The sequence below is a fragment of the Eurytemora carolleeae genome, unplaced genomic scaffold (genome assembly GCF_000591075.1).
Source record: "Eurytemora carolleeae unplaced genomic scaffold, Eaff_2.0 scaffold1195, whole genome shotgun sequence".
NCBI lineage: Eukaryota > Metazoa > Arthropoda > Copepoda > Calanoida > Temoridae > Eurytemora > Eurytemora carolleeae.
In genome coordinates this window covers 53,948-72,673 of record NW_019397164.1, presented here as the reverse complement: position 1 = coordinate 72,673, position 18,726 = coordinate 53,948, and the positions used below count along the sequence as shown (strand labels likewise).

Here is an 18,726-nt window from a genome sequence, read left to right as displayed (position 1 = left end):
GATAGCTCAGGCTGTTTTCACACGAGCTCTCCTGGTTCAGCATAATAATGATTAGATACAAACGTTGAGCAATGTGCATCAATGGAGCACATAAATGGCGAAGAGTAGCGGCGGTGGCGGTTGGAGAACAGGAGGCGGAGGCGTCATTATTTTCAGTCAGAAATACAAAAAGTTTTCGGCTCAATAAGGTAAAAGATTGTTCTTGATCAAGAAATATTATTACTACATGTTATTCTGATCAAGATAAGAGATCACTACAGTCCCTTTAATTTATAGTTTTTAACAGCAGCTGCATTGAAAATGAAACCAACATCTCTATCAGCTCTAATACTTCAGAACAAAGAAATAATTAAACAATTAATATTTATATTTATTGCGAAGTTTATACCAAGTATATGGTCTGAATGCATATAACTGTAAAATATATATTTATCGTAAATGTGTTAAATGTGAGAAATATGGAGTTTACGTTGACTGTATATTCTATTCATTAAAGGAATGTTTATACTTTTTCAATGCCTCTCTTTAAATAAAATACATCCATCACACTTTAAAAAACTAAAGGCATTGACATCATAATCTGGGACCTAAATTAGCGTGATTGAAATAGTCCAATTAAAAAACAGAGCAATTATGTAAAGTGTATACAGAAGCTTATTCACTTAATAAGTTAATTTTAAAGCTATTACTGGTAAAATCAAATATTAAAAAAATTGCTTACATGTCGTCTTCCTGCCCACAGTTTTATGAGTCCCCTGTAGTTTAGATCAAAGCACCGTCGTATATTTTAAGAAGTATACCTTAGCTGAACAACGTATACAACCCTTGCAACAAAAAACATTAGAGGAACAAATATGACAAATAAAGGGGTTCAACGAGGGAGGGGTGGCCGCTCTCAGGGTTTTGGAGTTGCTACCAGGGTTATGGAGTGCTGCCAGGATTTTGGAGTTGCTCCCAGGGTTTTGGAGGAAAATGTGAAAATTTATCTGACCTTTTATGAAAAGTCCTTTATAAAGAGTACTTTAAAACCAAAAATTGAAAAAAGGGCTCTGCTACTCCTTTTTTACTGTCTTCTATCAGATATTTGCAAGAAAAAAAATCGCAAATTTCAGTCAAAGTAGCCTGTGGCGATCATAAAGTTTTGATTAGCCAAACTGACGACAATTTTGTTTTAGCTTATACATTAAAGATTATTGGTGAATGTAAAAAAATCTGTTTTCAGTTAGATATATAAAGGTTTCATTTGAGCTGGTAATACATCTCAACATCTTCATAAATTATCCTTTTTCCAAGTTTAAAAAAAAAAATCCAATTTTTCGCCTAAAAAAATCTTGAATTGTTTGTTGCCATTTAAAAATGCGTTTTTACTCAACAGTCTCAAAATAAATGTGAGATTTAGAGCCTTCTATATGGCGCACACTATACCAAAAACCATCAAATTATTGAGGTATCTCAGGAAAACTATATTTTATCTTAGTTTTCCTCAGATATTCTTTTAGAACTTGTGAATTTATATGAAAGAGACTAAGACTTAAGATACGATGGTTACAACTTTTTCAATGGCATTTGTAATTTTAGATTTAACGTAGGATATCTCTAAAGTTCTTGATTGACAACAAAGTCTCATCATCTGTTGAATATTATTAAATAGATTTTCATTTTTCTATGTTTAAAAGCTTAGATAACTCTTCCTTACCTGTCTAAATTATGCAATATGTTTTTTCTTGTTGTTTTTTTAACCTTTTCTTATTATCCTTAAGTATACAATATAATGCCAAATATCTTATTTTAAACCTTATTCATTCTGTGACTGAGCAATTTCTGGGAAAACACTTCTTTCGACTCCAACCCCGTCTTTTCTTTGTTCTCCCTTTATCGATCTTTTGCAAAACTGATCAAGATGGTACAAACACCAAGAGATTTATGGAATTATAGAATGCGGTTTCACAGATCTTTAACCTTGAATTCTACCAGGATAAAATCATTTTGTTGAATTCAAACTTAAGATCATAAAATACAGTTAAAACACGGCAAACAGATTGTACAAAGAGAGAAGTTTAAAGGGACTGTATACGTAATTTCAAGTGACCATCGATACTAAGATGGTAATGTCCAATTCGCAACGATTTGTCTGATTAAGCATGAATTAGACATCAATATTTATGATTTTAAAAACTGATTATGTCCATTTGTGGTTTCTCTCTGCTGCTGGATATCATATGAGAATTATCAAAATTAAACACTCTTAGCGACAATAGAAGAATTCTTAACGTTCAGTTCGAATTTTGACCAAAAACTGTTGGACCTGATCGAACTCTCAATGAGAATTGGGTTGCAGTGATGTCTCGTTGACTGGATATATTGATTTCTGCATATGATTGGTTATATAGAATTCAAATTTTGTTTACAATGAGAAGACATTATCTGTATAGATTTCTTCCTGCTTATGAATAGTTCAGTACTGTGCATAATATTAGCTTTAAGATCCCTTCTTCCCTCTCTTTGTTTATATTTTCGATCATAACTCATGAACACCTGGTTTGGGACCTGATTGGGGACCTCGGTAGAACCCATGAATGTTCTTAGCTTGGTTTAAAAATTGAGTTAATTAATAAAGTAGATAAATGAGATGTTCAGGGAAGAATAAATGAGATGTTCAGGAAAGGATAAATGAGATGTTCAGGGAAGGAAAAATGAGATGTTCAGGAAAGGATAAATGAGATGTTCAGGAAAGGATAAATGAGATGTTCAGGAAATGATAAATGAGATGTTCAGGGAAGGAAAAATGAGATGTTCAGGAAAGGATAAATGAGATGTTCAGGGAAGGATAAATGGTTCAGGGAAGGATAAATGGTTCAGGGAAGGATAAATGAGATGTTCAGGAAAGGATAAATCAGATGTTCAGGGAAGGATAAATGAGATGTTCAGGGAAGGATAAATGATATGTTCAGGAAAGGATAAAATCAAAATCCCGATTATACGAATAGTGTTATACTTTCTGACGCATTTCAATGAGAAAATTTAGCTAATAATCGGTAAGAAGGTACGATATTATACTAAAATGAACCGTTAATTTTCAACATTCTAAATGTGTCCGATAAACATGATTATATATAGTCGTTCCTCAATAAATATCATAAATATATGTAAAGTGAATTTAAACATATATCTGTAAAGTGAATTAAAACATAAAGCTGTAAAGTGAGTTAAACTGTTCCTGAAAACATAAATATCTGTAAAGTGAGTTAAACTGTTCCTAAAAACATAAATATCTGTAAAGTGAATTAAACGGTTCCTGAAAACATAAATATCGTAAAGTCAATTAAACTGTTCCTGAAAACATAAATATCTGTAAAGTGAGTTAAACTGTTCCTGAAAACATAAATATCTGTAAAGGGAATTAAAACTCCCAGGCTTATTGAACCAGGTGTCAGGAAGTAGAGAAAATGTTTAGATACAGGGTGACCCACGAAACATGACAGTACACTAGCAAGACGAATTTTAAAATCAAATCGCTGCATTTGCTCGTAAAATTTTAAAGTTAATAATCGCAAAAAAACCCCTAGCCTTGGCATTTCCAAATGTGGTCTGCCTTTTTTGTGCTTTCAATATTACCGGAGATTTAAAGAATTTTGTTAAGATTTGGAAAGTTTCGGTTTTATTTAATAAAATTTAAATCTGAACAATGAAGGCAGACCACATTTCGGAAATGCCAGAACTAGGATAATGTTGTGATTGTTGTTACAAGAGCATAATATGAAAGTATGGATTCACAACTGAATGTCACAAATAAATTAAAAGTTAAAAGTCGTCTTGCTACTGTCATGTTTCATGGGACACTCTGTATAAAAACATGGTTACAATAATATATAGATGCTCTTGACTAACTTCTTTTTATTTGATCTGACAGAATTCCTAGTTTGAAATATCTAATATCTATCAAATCGGGTTGCAGAGATATCAGACTTTGTAGCAAAAAACTCAGTTCCTTTGATTCCTCTCAAATTCAAAAGTGGTCACACTGGATATCAAGATCAAAATCAATATTTTACACAATAAAGGTTGACTTCAGATTATTCAGTGGGAGTAGTTTATGAATAGGTTAAAAATTGAAAAGGAAAACTTTAGCATAGTATAATCATACTTTACTATAATGCTCATTGGTTTCATTTAGTAGTGAGTACAGAGCCCGAAATTTAAAAGAGTATCGTTGAACGAAACTCCCGGGTTTCCTTTTTGGGGTCTTAAAATTTGTGTAGATTTTTATTTAAGAGATTCTAAATTAAATTTTATTATCTAATAGTCAATTGTAAATATCTTTATTTTTTTCCAAAATTATTCAAAAATTGTCTATTTTCAAAATATAACTTATTTCAAACATTTGACGGTTTGATACATTTTATGATTTTCCTTACTTTCCCAGGGGAATCCCTATGATTTGTTAAAGAGTTGGAATTTAGGAACCGGTTTGACGGAGACAGAAGTTAGTCTTTCTATAAACGTGTTAAATCATGTTTGGACACGGAAAATGTTATGTCTTGCTAATTCTAAAATCAAAACTTTTTAATATTTTGTTGAATAATGGCTGACACATGATGATGTCATTGAATATGGTGATTTTAGATTTTATTGGGCTCTTGTTACTGAAAAAAACGTTTAAATACTGTCTATGCAAACTGCAAAGATATTATACCTTTAATATAACGATAAATTGGCTATTTTTTCAGGCCAAAGTTGTCATTGAAAAGAAAGACTAATAATAATGAATGGCTAATATGCTATTTAGTTTACCCTCAAATTAAACAAATAAGTGAACGGTCCCTTTAAAGATATTGGGATTACAGATTATTCAGGATAATTTTCCAAATAATAAATGGTTCAGCAAAATTCTTATTGTTGGCTTAATTAAGTTGTTTAAAATCTTAATTAATCTTTAATTTAATCCTTTATTTCTCTAGGTTCTATAAATGACGTGTGTATGCTCCCTCTCCAACTTGTGGTTTGATTGAATAAATAAATCCAGGACTCTTGTTTCAAATTTACCACATCTGGGTATCAGGTATATGTAATGTTCCCATGCATGTTCTCACGGTACACACGGAGACGCATCCGTCCTGTCCGTCCTGCTCTTCCTTGAGATTAATCTTTAATAAGGTAATAAGGAGTGTTCCTAAATCTTATCAACTATTGGAAAACAAAAAAAACAAACTATGAATATCGTCTGTCTTCAAGCCCAGCTAGGATTGAATTAATAAGTCTATCTCCGAGCTTGAATTAACCCCTTGAATTTTCCCCGAAACTATATTGGTCTCTTAATTTCGTCTCCCAACCCAAACTCAATACTTATATCTGTTTCCCTTCCCGAACCTTACCATTTTATATGGCTCCCAACCCGAACCTTACCCTGGCATTTGTCTCCCAACCCGAACCTTACCGTTGGTTACGTATCCCATCCAGAACCTTACCCTTGGATACGTATTTTAACCCGAACCTTAGCCTAGGATCCGTCTCCCAACCCGAACCTTGCCCATGGATCCGTCTCTCGACCCGAACTTTACCCTTAGATTTGTCTCTCGACTCGAACTAAACCCTTCTTTTATTAGTTTTAAATCCCAGTTTTTAATCGATTTTAATCAGCGATCAATTTAACTCTGGTAGCAACTTTCAATCTGACCTATCTATTTTATTAGCGATTTATATATTGAGACACCCTGTAGATGTAGTTTACAGCTGCTGTAGCTATTAATGCAAAGATATTTTTCAAAATGATCAATTACTTTAAATATGTATCTACACTTCTTCATTAATTCTACATTATTATATTCAGTTTTATCAAAATTTCATGGTTATTAAGTTTATGAAGATGAATTGAAAAATAAAAGTATTTTTATGGAGCCGAAATTTTCAAATTCACGTTCTAAAATGTTGCTGATACAAAAATTGTAGTTTGTGCAAGCATAAAGGGGAAATGAAGAATTAAGATCAGTTTTACTGGCTCAACTAATCTGAATTTTACTTGCTCAACTAATCTGAACTTTACTTGCTCAACTAATCTGAACTTTACTTGCTCAACTAATCTGAACTTTACTTGCTCAACTACTCTGAACTTTACTGGCTCAATTAATCTGAACTTTACTTGCTCAACTAATCTGAACTTTACTTGCTCAACTACTCTGAACTTTACTGGCTCAATTAATCTGAACTATACCGGCTCAACTAATCTGAACTTTACTTGCTTAATTAATCTGAACTTTACTTGCTCAACTAATCTGAACTTTACTTGCTCAACTAATCTGAACTTTACTTGCTTAATCTGAACTTTACTTGCTTAACTAATCTGAACTTTACTGGTTCAACATTTTTCTAAGTTTACCGAGTAATGAAGCTGAAACTTTTATTTTGGATCCGCTTAGCTTCAGTGAACTGACTAGATATCGACAGTTTAAACTATTGATTTGTAAAATTTAAGGATATTCTGTAAAATCCACCATTAGATACAGGGATTTAGGGTCTGTGGTTAAACCGTCGAATGGGGAAAATAACCGTCTGAGGTTTAAGTTAAAACTTCCCCACAGCATTTTGGGTTCTTGACGAAAACATCAGATAAAACTTTAAGTCTTGTTTAATCCTATTTCACCTTTCATTTAAAGATTCAAATATGAGAGTTTGACTGCCAAGCAAATTATACGGAAATGTCAACAATCAAAAAACTATTCTTTTCCCCTTCACACGATTCTACCGAATTAGTAAGTATGTAGAGGGGGAGGAAGTCAGAATTAATCTGAAAATGATAACTTCAGATTTTATAATTTTTATGTTTCATTACTCTTTAACCTTTGTATATTCCAGATAAATTTAATATTTTAAATATTATAAAATAGTGGAGTCTTTGCTACACACTCAAATTGTACAGTTACTCTATATTTGCAACCTGATGGTTTAAATCTTAGTTATTTAAAACTTATATTTTTTTATCTAACAGAATTCTTAGTTTGAAATATCTACGACATTGGGTTGCAAAGATATAAAGATTGGGAAAACAGTGTTTGTGACAAAGATTCAATTTCTTTGAGCACTAAAGGAATCTTTAACTTTTTTAGAGTTAAGATTGACACTTATATTAACCTCAAAAATCTGATAAATTGAATACCAAAATAAATATAATAGACTTTGCCAAGATTTAATAAAACAGTTAGGAGATATGGATATCATTCTCAGGAATAATAATATGCGAACTAAAAAAAATGGGAATGAATGGTTGGATTGTTTAATAAAGTTGCAGGATTTTTATAATAATGTGTGAATTAAATGGTTCGTTTACCAGACTACTGTTATATTAATTGTATTTAAAGGTGTATATTGAGATGCGTACAAACCATCTTCAAGCTCCTGAAGTAGCTATGGTTTGCGTGAGACAGGTGCGCAGAACCGTCGGAGCACACGCGCAGATATTCCGGGTATCGGAGAAGAGTGTCTTGGTTTAGTCGGAATGTGAGAGGACTGAAGGATGGTCAGGATCAAGGTTCGACTTTATAAAATTAATATTGGACAATTCTCCGCAAAGGAATTGAGTCTTTCCCACAAACTTAAGTTTGCTAATCTCTATATCTTTGCAACCTGAAAGTGTAAACCTTTGATATTTCAAACTTGGGTTATTTGATCTAATTCATGTTTGAAATGTCTAAGGTCTACGACATTGGCTTGCATTAGAAAATCAAAATTTGTGGTAAATACTCAATTCTTGTGTTTCAATATTTAAATATCCAAATAAAATCGTATATGGATTGTTAACCTTTTTTAAACTACACATAGTAGATAAAACACAGAACATTAGCATATTTTCGAGTATAAGCGCTTAAGGTTTTCGAGAAATTTTTCGCGAAAATAAGCAGTTATGCAAACTTATATTATTTGATCTAACAGAAGTCATAGTTTGAAATATTAAAGGTTTACGACATTGGGTTCCAAAGAAATAGGGTTTTTAAAATCTAAGTTTGTGACAAAAACTCGATTCCTTTATGAGATACTTAGAACTACGCCAACATTTCATTAAAAGGATTGTCCATCTATTTCAAACTGCACATAATACCTTTATTTGTGAATTTTAAACATGGGAGTTCACCAAAACAAATTTTTTTTGCATAACTGCTTATTTTCGCGAAAAATTTCTCGAAAACCTTAAGCGCTTATACTCGAAAATATGCTAATGTTCTGTGTTTTATCTACTATGTGTAGTTTAAAAAAGGTTAACAATCCATATACGATTTTATTTGGATATTTAAATATGTTATATTTGAACCACGACAGTCACTTTTAAACATTTATCTCAAATGTTGAAATTTAGCCAAAACCAAAGATTTCTCCATTATCAATTATAAGATGAAACTTTTAAGGGCAAGGTCGAGAGTCTTTTATATTTCTCTTTATATTTCAAACTTTGATTATTTGATATAACAGAATTCATAGTTTGAAATATCTAGAATATACAAGATTGAGAAGCAAAGATATCCGGACTATAAAGTAAGAGTTTGTGGCAAAGACTAAATTCCTTTACGCCAAAACTCTTTGTTATTATTTTTTTTTAAATCTAAGATTAAACGATTTTTTCAACTCTATACTTTCAGTTTGTTGTGGTGCTGTGTTTGATGTCAAGCTTAGGAATTCTCTCCGAGGAAACAACTCAAAGTTATCAATATCCCGACACCACTTTTCTCTCAGTGGATAATGGGTACCTGGAGCAGGACGGATTTGACAGCACATATCCTTCCGTAGAGTACGGCCTGTACCCAGAAGAGACTACAATACAGTTTGAAAGTGAAAAATATGAGAACTTGAATGAATCTAAGGATGAAAGAATTGTTAGTTCTGATGAACCTGAAGTTTCTACAGAGACCAATGCTGATGGTTCCGAAGGATTAACAACTACCGAGATATATCTAGTCCCAGCGGATCATTTCCTATCCAACCTGAACTTTACGGATATCGACCTGTTTGTAAATGAGATTGGAGAGCTGCTCTCAGAAGCTAGTCAACTGTCAGAGCTAAAAAGAAACCCGAGACAGTTTGGAAGCCAGCAGTTTAACTTTGAACAACAACAAGAACAACAACAAAACCAGTTCTTTAATACTCAACAATTCCAGAATTCTCCAGTTGTGAACCAAAGATTTACTTCTCCTGGATTCTTAAATAGGCAGGTTCCAAGTTCTCCACAGTTCCAAACTCCAGGGCAACAGTTCACTCAACCTCCAGCCAGTTCAAATTCTCCGGGTTCACCAACGACCTCTGGGAATCCAAAGCTTGGAGAACAACTTGCTCAGGCTCTTTTTAGCCAACAGAACTTCCAAGGATTCCAACCCCAATCTAACCTTCAGAATCAAAACTTTCTTCAGCAGTTTCAACAAAATCAGGTTCAAAACCAGCCCATTTTCTCAGCTCAAGGACAAGCAACCCCTCAACAGTTTCCTTTTCAAACAAATCTGCAAAATTTTCAACAACAGCAGCAGCAGTTACTTACACCTCAGCAGCAGCAGCAGTTACTTACACCTCAGCAGCAGCAGCAGTTGCCCCAACAACCGCAACAGCAGCAAAATCAGATATTTCCCTCATTTCCTGGCAGTCAGCAATCAAGATTTCCTTCCCAGCAATCTTCATCATCCTTCCAACCGTTCACGGTGACAGAGGAACCAGATATTAGAATCCGTCCTGTTGGAAACCCAACTCCGCCCTCTACATCTGCCCAAACTATTGATATCAATGCCCTTGGGTTTCAAGGGTTTGATTTTGAAGATGTTTTGCGAACCAAACCACTTCAATCCTTCTCTTCAACTCAGAGAAACAATGCTTCACCCTTCCAGGATAATACTTTTCCTTCCAACACCTTCCAAGACAATATCTTCCCTTCCAACACCTTCCCTTCTAAACCCTTCCAGGACAACACCTTCACAAACAACTTGATTCCTGAAGAGGAGAAGAATGTTGAGGTTGAATCTCAAGCTAGAAGACCGGCGAATGCTCGACCTCCCCCTAATGCAGATCCAAGACAGCGAGCTCCAATCTCCAGAGGAAGGAAACAAGAGATCTCTTCTACAAGAACATCCTCGGGGGTAAGTAACATTGATGAGGAAACATCAGGACCGATTCATCAATTATGGAATCAACTTTTTGATGGAGAATCTTTGAAATTAGCTTTAGAACAAGCTGAAACTAGTGATAATCATGTTTCCTTGCAGGTTCAGACCATTGAGACCTCTCCTACTCCAAGTGGAAGCCAACAACAGGTTACTAGAATACCTCAACCTGTTAGTTCTCCAGCATCAATCACAACATTTCGTCCAACAATAGACTCAAGTTTACTCCAGAGTCAGACAAGATTAGAATCCAACAATCAAGAAGGAGATAAGTCAAGCTTTGCTAACTTTCCTGCCCGAGGAGCAGTGGTGGAAGACAACAAGCCTGAGGAAAAGCAGATCAAGTCTAGCGGAAGATCAAGGAAGATGAGATTAAGAAAGAGACCAAGAGTTGAGTTTTCTCCAACTCCTCCTCCCAAGAGATCAAGGGTTAAAGCAGAGAACTCAGACCTTAGTTTTATACCGACCCCTCCACCGACTACAGGGAGAAGAAATCTAAACAGAAAGAATCCTTCTCTGGCATCAAACAGAATAGAACCAGTTGAAGAATCTGTTCGTAGCTCTGGGACAAGTTCAAATCCACCTTCCACTCAAATCATAGACCTGGAGAACCTGGCTGGAGTTAAAGTTCTTGAAAATGAAATATCAAAAAAGAGAGAAGAAGTAAAAACATTGGAACAAAATATTCGGGAACAATCTCAAAAACTGGCGTCCAGTGCACAACTAGAGAAGGAACTCAGAGATTCAAACAAGAAGATCAATCAACTCGAGGAAAATCTTCGAGAACAGTCCCAGAGATTGTTGAACAGTGCGGAGCAACAAAAAGATCTCAGGGATGCGAACAAGAAGATCAAGCAACTTGAGGAAAATCTTCGGGAACAGTCCCAGAGATTGTTGAACAGTGCGGAGCAACAGAAATCTCTCAGGGATGCAAACAACAAGATTAATGAACTCCAGATAGAACTGAAAACACAGTCAAGAACGATCCAATCCAAAACGTCGGAAATTGAGAACTCCTTGGACTCCAAGAATGCCGAGATCAGGGAGCTTGAAACTACACTGAGGGAGCAGACTAGGAGACTAGCGGATACCACAAAGAGACTATTCGACCAAGAACAAACTATAACAGACCTAGAACGTAATGTAAAGAGCTTAGAGGTGAGTATCGGAGAAAAAAATAACCGACTAACCATCCAGGCAACAGAGATAAAAGAATTAGAAGAGTTTGAAAATATTGTGGTGGATCAAAAGAAGATTCTTCTCTCCCACCTCAATACAATAGAAAACCAGACCCGGAGAATAGAGGAACTTGAAACTCTGACAGCTGAACAGGATAAACTAACCCTGGATAATGTGCAGAAGATCCAACTGATTGAGAGTAGTATTGATGAGGTTGAAACTCTAGTACTGGAAAAGGAGAGAGCAATAGCATCGCTTAAAACAACAATTGAACAACACAGAGCTAACTCTGCCGTAGATGCCCAAAAGATTGATGATCTTGAGAAGGATTTGGATCAAAGAACTAGAGAAGTAATTGAGAAGGATCGGAAACTTAGAGAACTTCAGAAGGAAACTAGAGAGAGAGGTTTTCTAATCAAAGACCGAGAGAAACATATTGAGGAGCTGAATAACCGAACCCGACTGAATGCTGATTATGCTGCTGAGAAACAGAAAGAGATTCTTCAACTAGAATCAACTGTACTTGCTCTGAAGAACGTTACTGCTATCAAGGATGAACAAATCAAAGCACTGAGACAGAGCAATGAGGAAAACGAACAAGAAATTGTTTCCAACAACAATATCATCGCAGACTTGAACAAAAAGAATGCAGAAGTTATTCAGATTTTAGGAGAAAGAGATCAAAAGATCATCACTCTAGAAGGAGCGATCACCTCTCTAAAAGAGATCATCCAGCAGAACAATCACAAGACCAGGAACCTGGAGAACGAGGTCCAGGAGTTGAACACGAGGATTAGTGGTAAGGAGAATATGCTGAACGAACTGAGCAAGAAACTAGGCAAGGCGTCCACGGTTATTTCCGACCTTCAAGTGCTACTAGGAGATGCGGGACGAACGATTGATCTCAAGAATACAGATATTGCTCAGCTTAACACACAGATAGATACGTTCAGAGCAGATAAACAAAACTTACTCAACATCGTCCAGCAGCTGGCAACTATTGGCAATCCTGCCTTCAATATAAACACGTTTATAGAGTCTGTTCAGGAGAACGGATTGGAGGAGGAGGCACCAGAAGATATCTCAGAGTCTGCACGTAGCTTCCCATCTACTGGTACTAGGAGGACGAGACAAAGGGTGAGAAATACTCCGCGAACTGAAGAACTACCAAGATCCGATGTTCAGAGGAGAAGCTCCGTTCCGACTTCGGAACCAAGTTTCTTTGATGAAGACCTGGAGCAGAATGGGTTAACAGAAAAAAGATCAACAACATTTTCATCCTTGATGGATGATATCCCAACCTTCCTAAGCATAGCAGAAACTTTAACAACAGCTCTACCATTCTTTAGTCCTGAAGAACCTATATCTACAACTACAACAACTACAACTACTATTACTACCTCAAAAACAACCCCTACAACTACCACTACAACAACAACAACAACAACCACTACTACAACAACTACAACTACCACTACTACAACAACTACCACTACAACAACCACAACTACTACAACAACTACTACCACCACTACCACTGAAACCACAACTACTACTACTACTACTACTACCACAACAACAACAACAACAACAACCACAACAACTGAAACCCCTACAACTACCGAAGCATCAACAACCATCCTCCCCCTTTCGGATCCAACAACGCAATATATTCTAAACGACATTTTTGTTCAAGATCTTGAAGATGAATATTTTACAACTGATATCTCAAGTACTCCAGGTAGTACTGAACCTACTAGCCTAGTATCCGAGAGTACAGAACTTGAGCTGGAAGATGTATCTGTGGAGAAGGACACGCTTCAGGGTTCGGAAAGTATTCGTTTGTTTGGAAGATTAAAAACTCCTCATAAACGATTTTTTGGAAGGAGACGGTTTGGTGAGAAGCTGAATTACTAGTCTAGTCTAGTCTACCATTATATATCTCATTTGTTTATGTTGCTCAGTTTGTGATGCATGGCTTAGTTATAAATCCTTTTTACCATTAAAGTATCACATATAGTTTAAATAATGTACAAATATATCAAATTTTAAAATCTGATGTTCAAAGTGAAATATATCAAAAGAGAGGGAAATGGAATATTTTTGAACTTAAAATTGGGTTTGGGCAGATATTCAAAATTAATTCATTTATATATCTATTTATAAAAAGTAGTAATCTCTGTATGTATGTCCGATCATAACTCAGGGACTCCACGACTGAATTGAATAAAATGTTTATTGGAACTTTCGGTAAAGCTGCACGGGAATGTTCTTAGCTTGGTTTAAAGAATCTAATCTGAGTGTAGATTCCTTTTTTTTGGAAAACTCTAGGCAAAGCTGGGTTTCCAAAAGCATAGTTTAAAACAATTCTTTAAAGAGCCTAATGTAAAATATTTCAGCAATAGTGCAGTGGTCGCGAAATTAAAGTGAAATATTCTCTTCAGGAATTAAAACTTGGCATTGGAAAATGTTGAGAATAACAACTTTGAAAGGAATTGAGTCTTTATCACAAACTCTGATTTTCGAATAGCTATATCTTTGCAACCCAAGGTCGTAAACCTTAGGTATTCTAAAATTATGAATTCTTTTACTTGAATATTCTAAGTTTGAAATATCAAAGCTTTACACTATAAGATTGTGAAGATATAGGGATTAGGAAATATGAGTTTGTGACAAAGACTCAATTCCATTGTAAAACGTCTAAGATTTTTATGGAATGTCATTTTTTCTACGATTGATGATAACTGACTAAAATTGTGCGAAAATGTTTTAAGTTCCATGATCTTTACAAAATCTGTTTATACCTTTTTTGTCGCTTAAAGGGACCGTTCACTTATTTGGGTAATTTCAGGGTAAACTGAACTGCCTATTCGCTCTTGATTGGTAATTGTCTTACTTTTCAAATACAACTGTGGCCGGAGAAAAAGCCGATTTTTCGTTCAGAATTTGAGCGGAAAGGGACGGTCCCTCTCTATAGACACTATTTGACACAGCAGCCCAATAACATTTAAATTTATTATATTTTAATGTCATTATGTGTTCGTTATTATGAACTAAAATATGAAAACTTTTGATATTTGAGTTAGCAAGAAATTTACGTTTTTCGTATTAAAACATGTAAAATATGTATACAAAGACGACGTCTCTACGACAATCAATTAATCATTACTCGTATTTTGGTTCGTAGATTTTGTAGATTTTGTTCGCGTATGTGCACAACTTTTCATTTGTCATGCCGCGTTCAATTCAGCTTTTTACACAGGCAATACACAATTTTGAATGCGATAAAATAGTGTCATTTTAGAAATAGAAAGTTAAAAAACAACAAAAATTAAAAAATAATGACATTTACAATTAACGATCAGATACTAAAGTTTAATTTTATATTCGAGATTTATTTTGATTCACAACATACTGAAAAAAACATCAATTAGTGTCTATAGAGAGGGACCGTCCCTTTGCGCTCGAATTCTGAACGAAAAATCGGCTTTTTCTCCGGCCACAGTTGTCTTTGAAAAGTAAGACTATTACCAATCAAGAGCGAATAGACTGTTTAGTTTACCCTGAAATTACCCAAATAAGTGAACGGTCCCTTTAAAAGATTCTTAATTTTTTTATTTCCAATTCCTCCGATGGTGTCCAGGATCCCTGCTCTTCAGTTTGCCGCACTTCATTACAGAGGAGTATGTGAGCTCTGGTGCAGCTGGTTCAGCAATCTCCTTCTGTAGAACGGAGCAGACCTGCGCGTCAGAGCAAATGGTAAGTTTTAACCAGAAACAGTTTAATCAAAGAGTATTTAGACCTTACAATTTTTCAGCGACGAAAGAATTTGAGTCTTATCCAAAGCTCAAATTTTCTTATCCCTATTTCTTTGCAACCTGAATGTTTATACTTTTATTATTCTTTTACTTTAATTAACCGTGTATCATCTGTTTTAAGGTTTTTTTTTTCTTTTCTAAATTACGAGAAAGGGATCTGTTAAAAATACATTGAATAGAACAATTTTTAAGTTTTCTCTAATATAAAATAAAATCGAAAAATCTGAGAAATTGACTGGCGATTAAAAATGCATTTAAATAATCTTTGAATTTTTTAGCAGGAAAAAAAAACTTTTGATAAAACCATTAATTGTTTAAATTCCGTCTAACAGCGATATGAACCTGAATCCTGATCCTTCTTCATCCAGAGTTAATTAGAAGATTTCTTGGTATTAACTTTAGAGTACTTCATTAGAGAATAGAGAAATAAAAATTAGGAATTGAACTGTACCGTTGTTAATCGCACATTCCGCTCAATGTAGGGTTTTAATTCCACCTAGAATCCCTTTAAGGACTGTATATTTCAGGTTCTGAGGATTTAAGGGATTTTTAGGGGGTGGGCAATCAGATTTTTTTTATTTGGGATTTCAGAAATAAAGAAAAATATGTGAAAGATGCGACGATTTGCATGTTTTCCGACATGGAAAAAAACATATCAAAATTTTAAACCTCTGTGGAAGCCGACATTCAAAATATCTGTTCATATTGCTAAAAGTTTACTCCACTAACCCTACTAAAATACTTCTTAAATCATGCTAATTTTTCTTGCAGGAGACTGCAAGTAGTTTCTATGTTTATTTTTCGAGTTAAAAATAAAAGTATACCCAAAGAAGGCTGTCGGTGTTCATAGGATGATTTGTTCCAGGTCAATCTAGCCTTCGGTGTAAAAATCCAGGGGGGGGGGGGTACACCTCTTTGAAATAATTTAGAGTATTTATTTGTTAAATAATTAACGTATCATGTATCACCTATCAATTACGTATCGATCACGTATCACGTATCACCTATTACGTTTCACTTGATCTGATTGATTTAGTCCATTCTGAGAAATTATCAGGGTTAGATACTAAAAAAAAGAATACAGAATTTAGGGGACGCCCGCGAGAAAATGACCACTAGCGTTTTTATAACGCAATGTCATTGTAACTAGAGACGTTTTCTAACTAATACTAATATCCTTAAGTCTTAATAATATCCTACAAAATAAAAAACTAAGCGACCTTAAATTTGTAAATTTAGGAAAAGATTGGTCGGTGATTTCAACCTTATTTAGTTATTAATTAATTAATTAATTATTAATTACAAGATTACCCACAAATGATGAGACTTTATGACGACCCAAAATCTATTGAATATGCATAACATTGATTCATTCGACTATTTGGCACAAAAACTAGTCTTTAAATACTCTGCTAAAAGATTTGGCACCGAATGAATCAAGTTTCAAGCTGCAGTGAACGAAAACGGTGTGTAGAAATAAATTCTGTACAGTCGTCTCAAAGTCTCATTCTTTGAATATTCACGAATAAAAAAATATTCTCTATCCTATGAATGACAGTATTCTATATCCTATAATTGAAAAAATGTTCTGTATCCAAAGAATAAAAAAATATTCTCTATCCTAAAAATAAAAAAAAAATATTCTCTATCCTATGAATGAAAAAATATTCTCTATCCTATGAATGAAAAAATATCCTCTATCATATGAATGAAAAAATTATTTCTATCCTTAGAATAAAAAATATTTCTTTGAATGAAAATGCAAGTTCCATGTACGATTTAATGAATATCAGAATCATGAATCATAAACAACTAACATTTATCGGAGAAGGTTTACATAGTTCTGAACCTACTGCAACAAAATATTAATTACGACACTGTTATATTAAACTGGATAAATCTGTACAAATTGATTATTAAAACTGTACATGTTTGCACACAGATTGTAAGGCGTATTACATCAATGATCAATTTTGTACAGATGTTCAATATAAAAATAATGTTTACAGTGTACATCTAAAAATTCAAAATAAAACAAAATTTGGATTGAAAGTATATTGAAAAAACTGTAGTTTGATTTAAATTTGTATATTTTTACTTAAATTTTTTCTTTCATTTTTAAGATTCCTCATTTTCCAAATGCAATTATTTTAATATAAATAATTAATAAATAATATGAGCAAAACGAATAAGCTATAAAGCAAATGGGATGGGTTGGACAGTTAACACATAATTAAGATGAATTTTTAATCAGAATATATTGTAAACTTTAACATGAAGATCACTAGTGTTAAAGAGAACATCTATACAAATAGGACTCATTTAGGGAGATAGAAACTTAAATATACAAATAGGACTCATTTAGGGAGATAGAAACTTAAAACGTTGAAAGATACCGAAACTATGTTTAAGTTCGAGATTTCAGGGAGGAAAAATATGGGGTCACCAAACAAGGTTTATCGAACTGGAGGTTTTAGAAATTTAAGAATCAACACACGGTTTCGGTTTAGATAGTTTTTGTCTTTCATCACAAGCTCAGCTAAAAGGACAAATTGAATAATATTCGTATGAACACATGAATAGATTTGGACCGAGTTATACATTTACCAAAAACTGTTTCTTTTCTGTCAGCGGGTTTCTTAACCAAACAATAAAATCGGTTCTTTTAATAACGCGAAAAGTATATTCCAAAAGTTAGGTTTTGAACAAGCAACTAAACATTTAGGCCGGTTCGCTAGATTATGCCTCAATTTAGGAATGTTAAAGAATTGTACTTTTTAATTTGATGCCGAACCGTTGTTTTTGTTACAGAAAGGAAAAATAAAAACACGGAATTCCATTTAGCTCTACATAGCACAGAAAAAAACTTTCTAAGTTTTACATTAATTCTTATTTGGGGAAAGATGTATTGAGAAAATGTTTTTCTTAGACGCAGGATTCCAACAAAACAGCGAAGATCCATTTAACAGTGAACAAAAATATCAGCTGATCTAACAAGTAGTATTTATAATGAAAAGGTCTTTTTTTTGATAATTTTTCAAGTATGGCACAATAGTATCTTGCATGAAATCGAAGTGTCCGTACTAAATGTGTTAACTATGTACTGAAAATACTACGGATAACTAGGGGAAAATCCCCCAGAATGTTATCCTGAATGTTATTACATATTTAGATAACAGGGTTTAATCTCAGAGCTCTTGATACCATCCTTGTTAATCAGAGCAGAGGAGAATTTGGGTTAACCCTGTCCTCCTCAGCTCCGAGTGAGAAGGAACCCTTAATCTAGGTTCGGAAGAGAGCTGGTACTAGAGCAAGCTTCTACAAAAATATTGAGACCTCAGATAACAAAATTCTGGCAAGGAAACTGAAATCTATGGATACTAGCGGGGACACAAATAAGCTCTCAACCCTATATCTACAAATTTGCAGAATCAAGAGAAGAAAAATTTACTTAGGTTTAACCTATTCCAAGGAAAAATATACTTAGGTTTAACTGGTTCCATGGAAAAATATACTTAGTTTTAACTTGTTCCATGGAAAATATACTTAGGTTTAACTGGTTTCATGGTAAATATACTTAGGTTTATATGGTTCCATGGAAA

At 34.1% G+C, this 18,726-nt stretch overlaps 2 protein-coding genes across 2 annotated transcripts in view; one reads left to right on the top strand and one right to left on the bottom strand.

Moving 5' to 3' along the window:
* The first annotated feature begins 7,322 nt into the window (after positions 1 to 7,322).
* Positions 7,323 to 18,410, top strand: LOC111712433 (kinectin). Its single transcript, XM_023487035.1, has 6 exons — positions 7,323 to 7,522; positions 8,625 to 10,103; positions 10,230 to 12,783; positions 13,003 to 13,140; positions 14,950 to 15,065; positions 18,297 to 18,410. Exons 1-6 carry the CDS (start codon positions 7,508 to 7,510, stop codon positions 18,408 to 18,410), a joined length of 4,416 nt encoding a protein of 1,471 aa, XP_023342803.1. The 5' UTR covers positions 7,323 to 7,507.
* Positions 16,891 to 18,726, bottom strand: part of LOC111712437 (microtubule-associated serine/threonine-protein kinase 1) — a 42,431-nt gene continuing 40,595 nt past the window's right edge. Inside the window, exon 19 of the transcript XR_002767458.1 lies at positions 16,891 to 17,024. The gene's annotated coding sequence lies outside the window, so the exon portion shown is untranslated. The remainder of the gene's footprint in view (positions 17,025 to 18,726) is intronic.

Excerpts from the sequence above, each read along its gene's own strand:
- LOC111712433 (XM_023487035.1), top strand. Across the intron at positions 10,104-10,229 it reads CTACAAGAACATCCTCGGGG|GTTCAGACCATTGAGACCTC; the intron begins GTAAGTAACATT and ends GTTTCCTTGCAG. Across the intron at positions 15,066-18,296 it reads CCTGCGCGTCAGAGCAAATG|ATAACAGGGTTTAATCTCAG; the intron begins GTAAGTTTTAAC and ends TTACATATTTAG.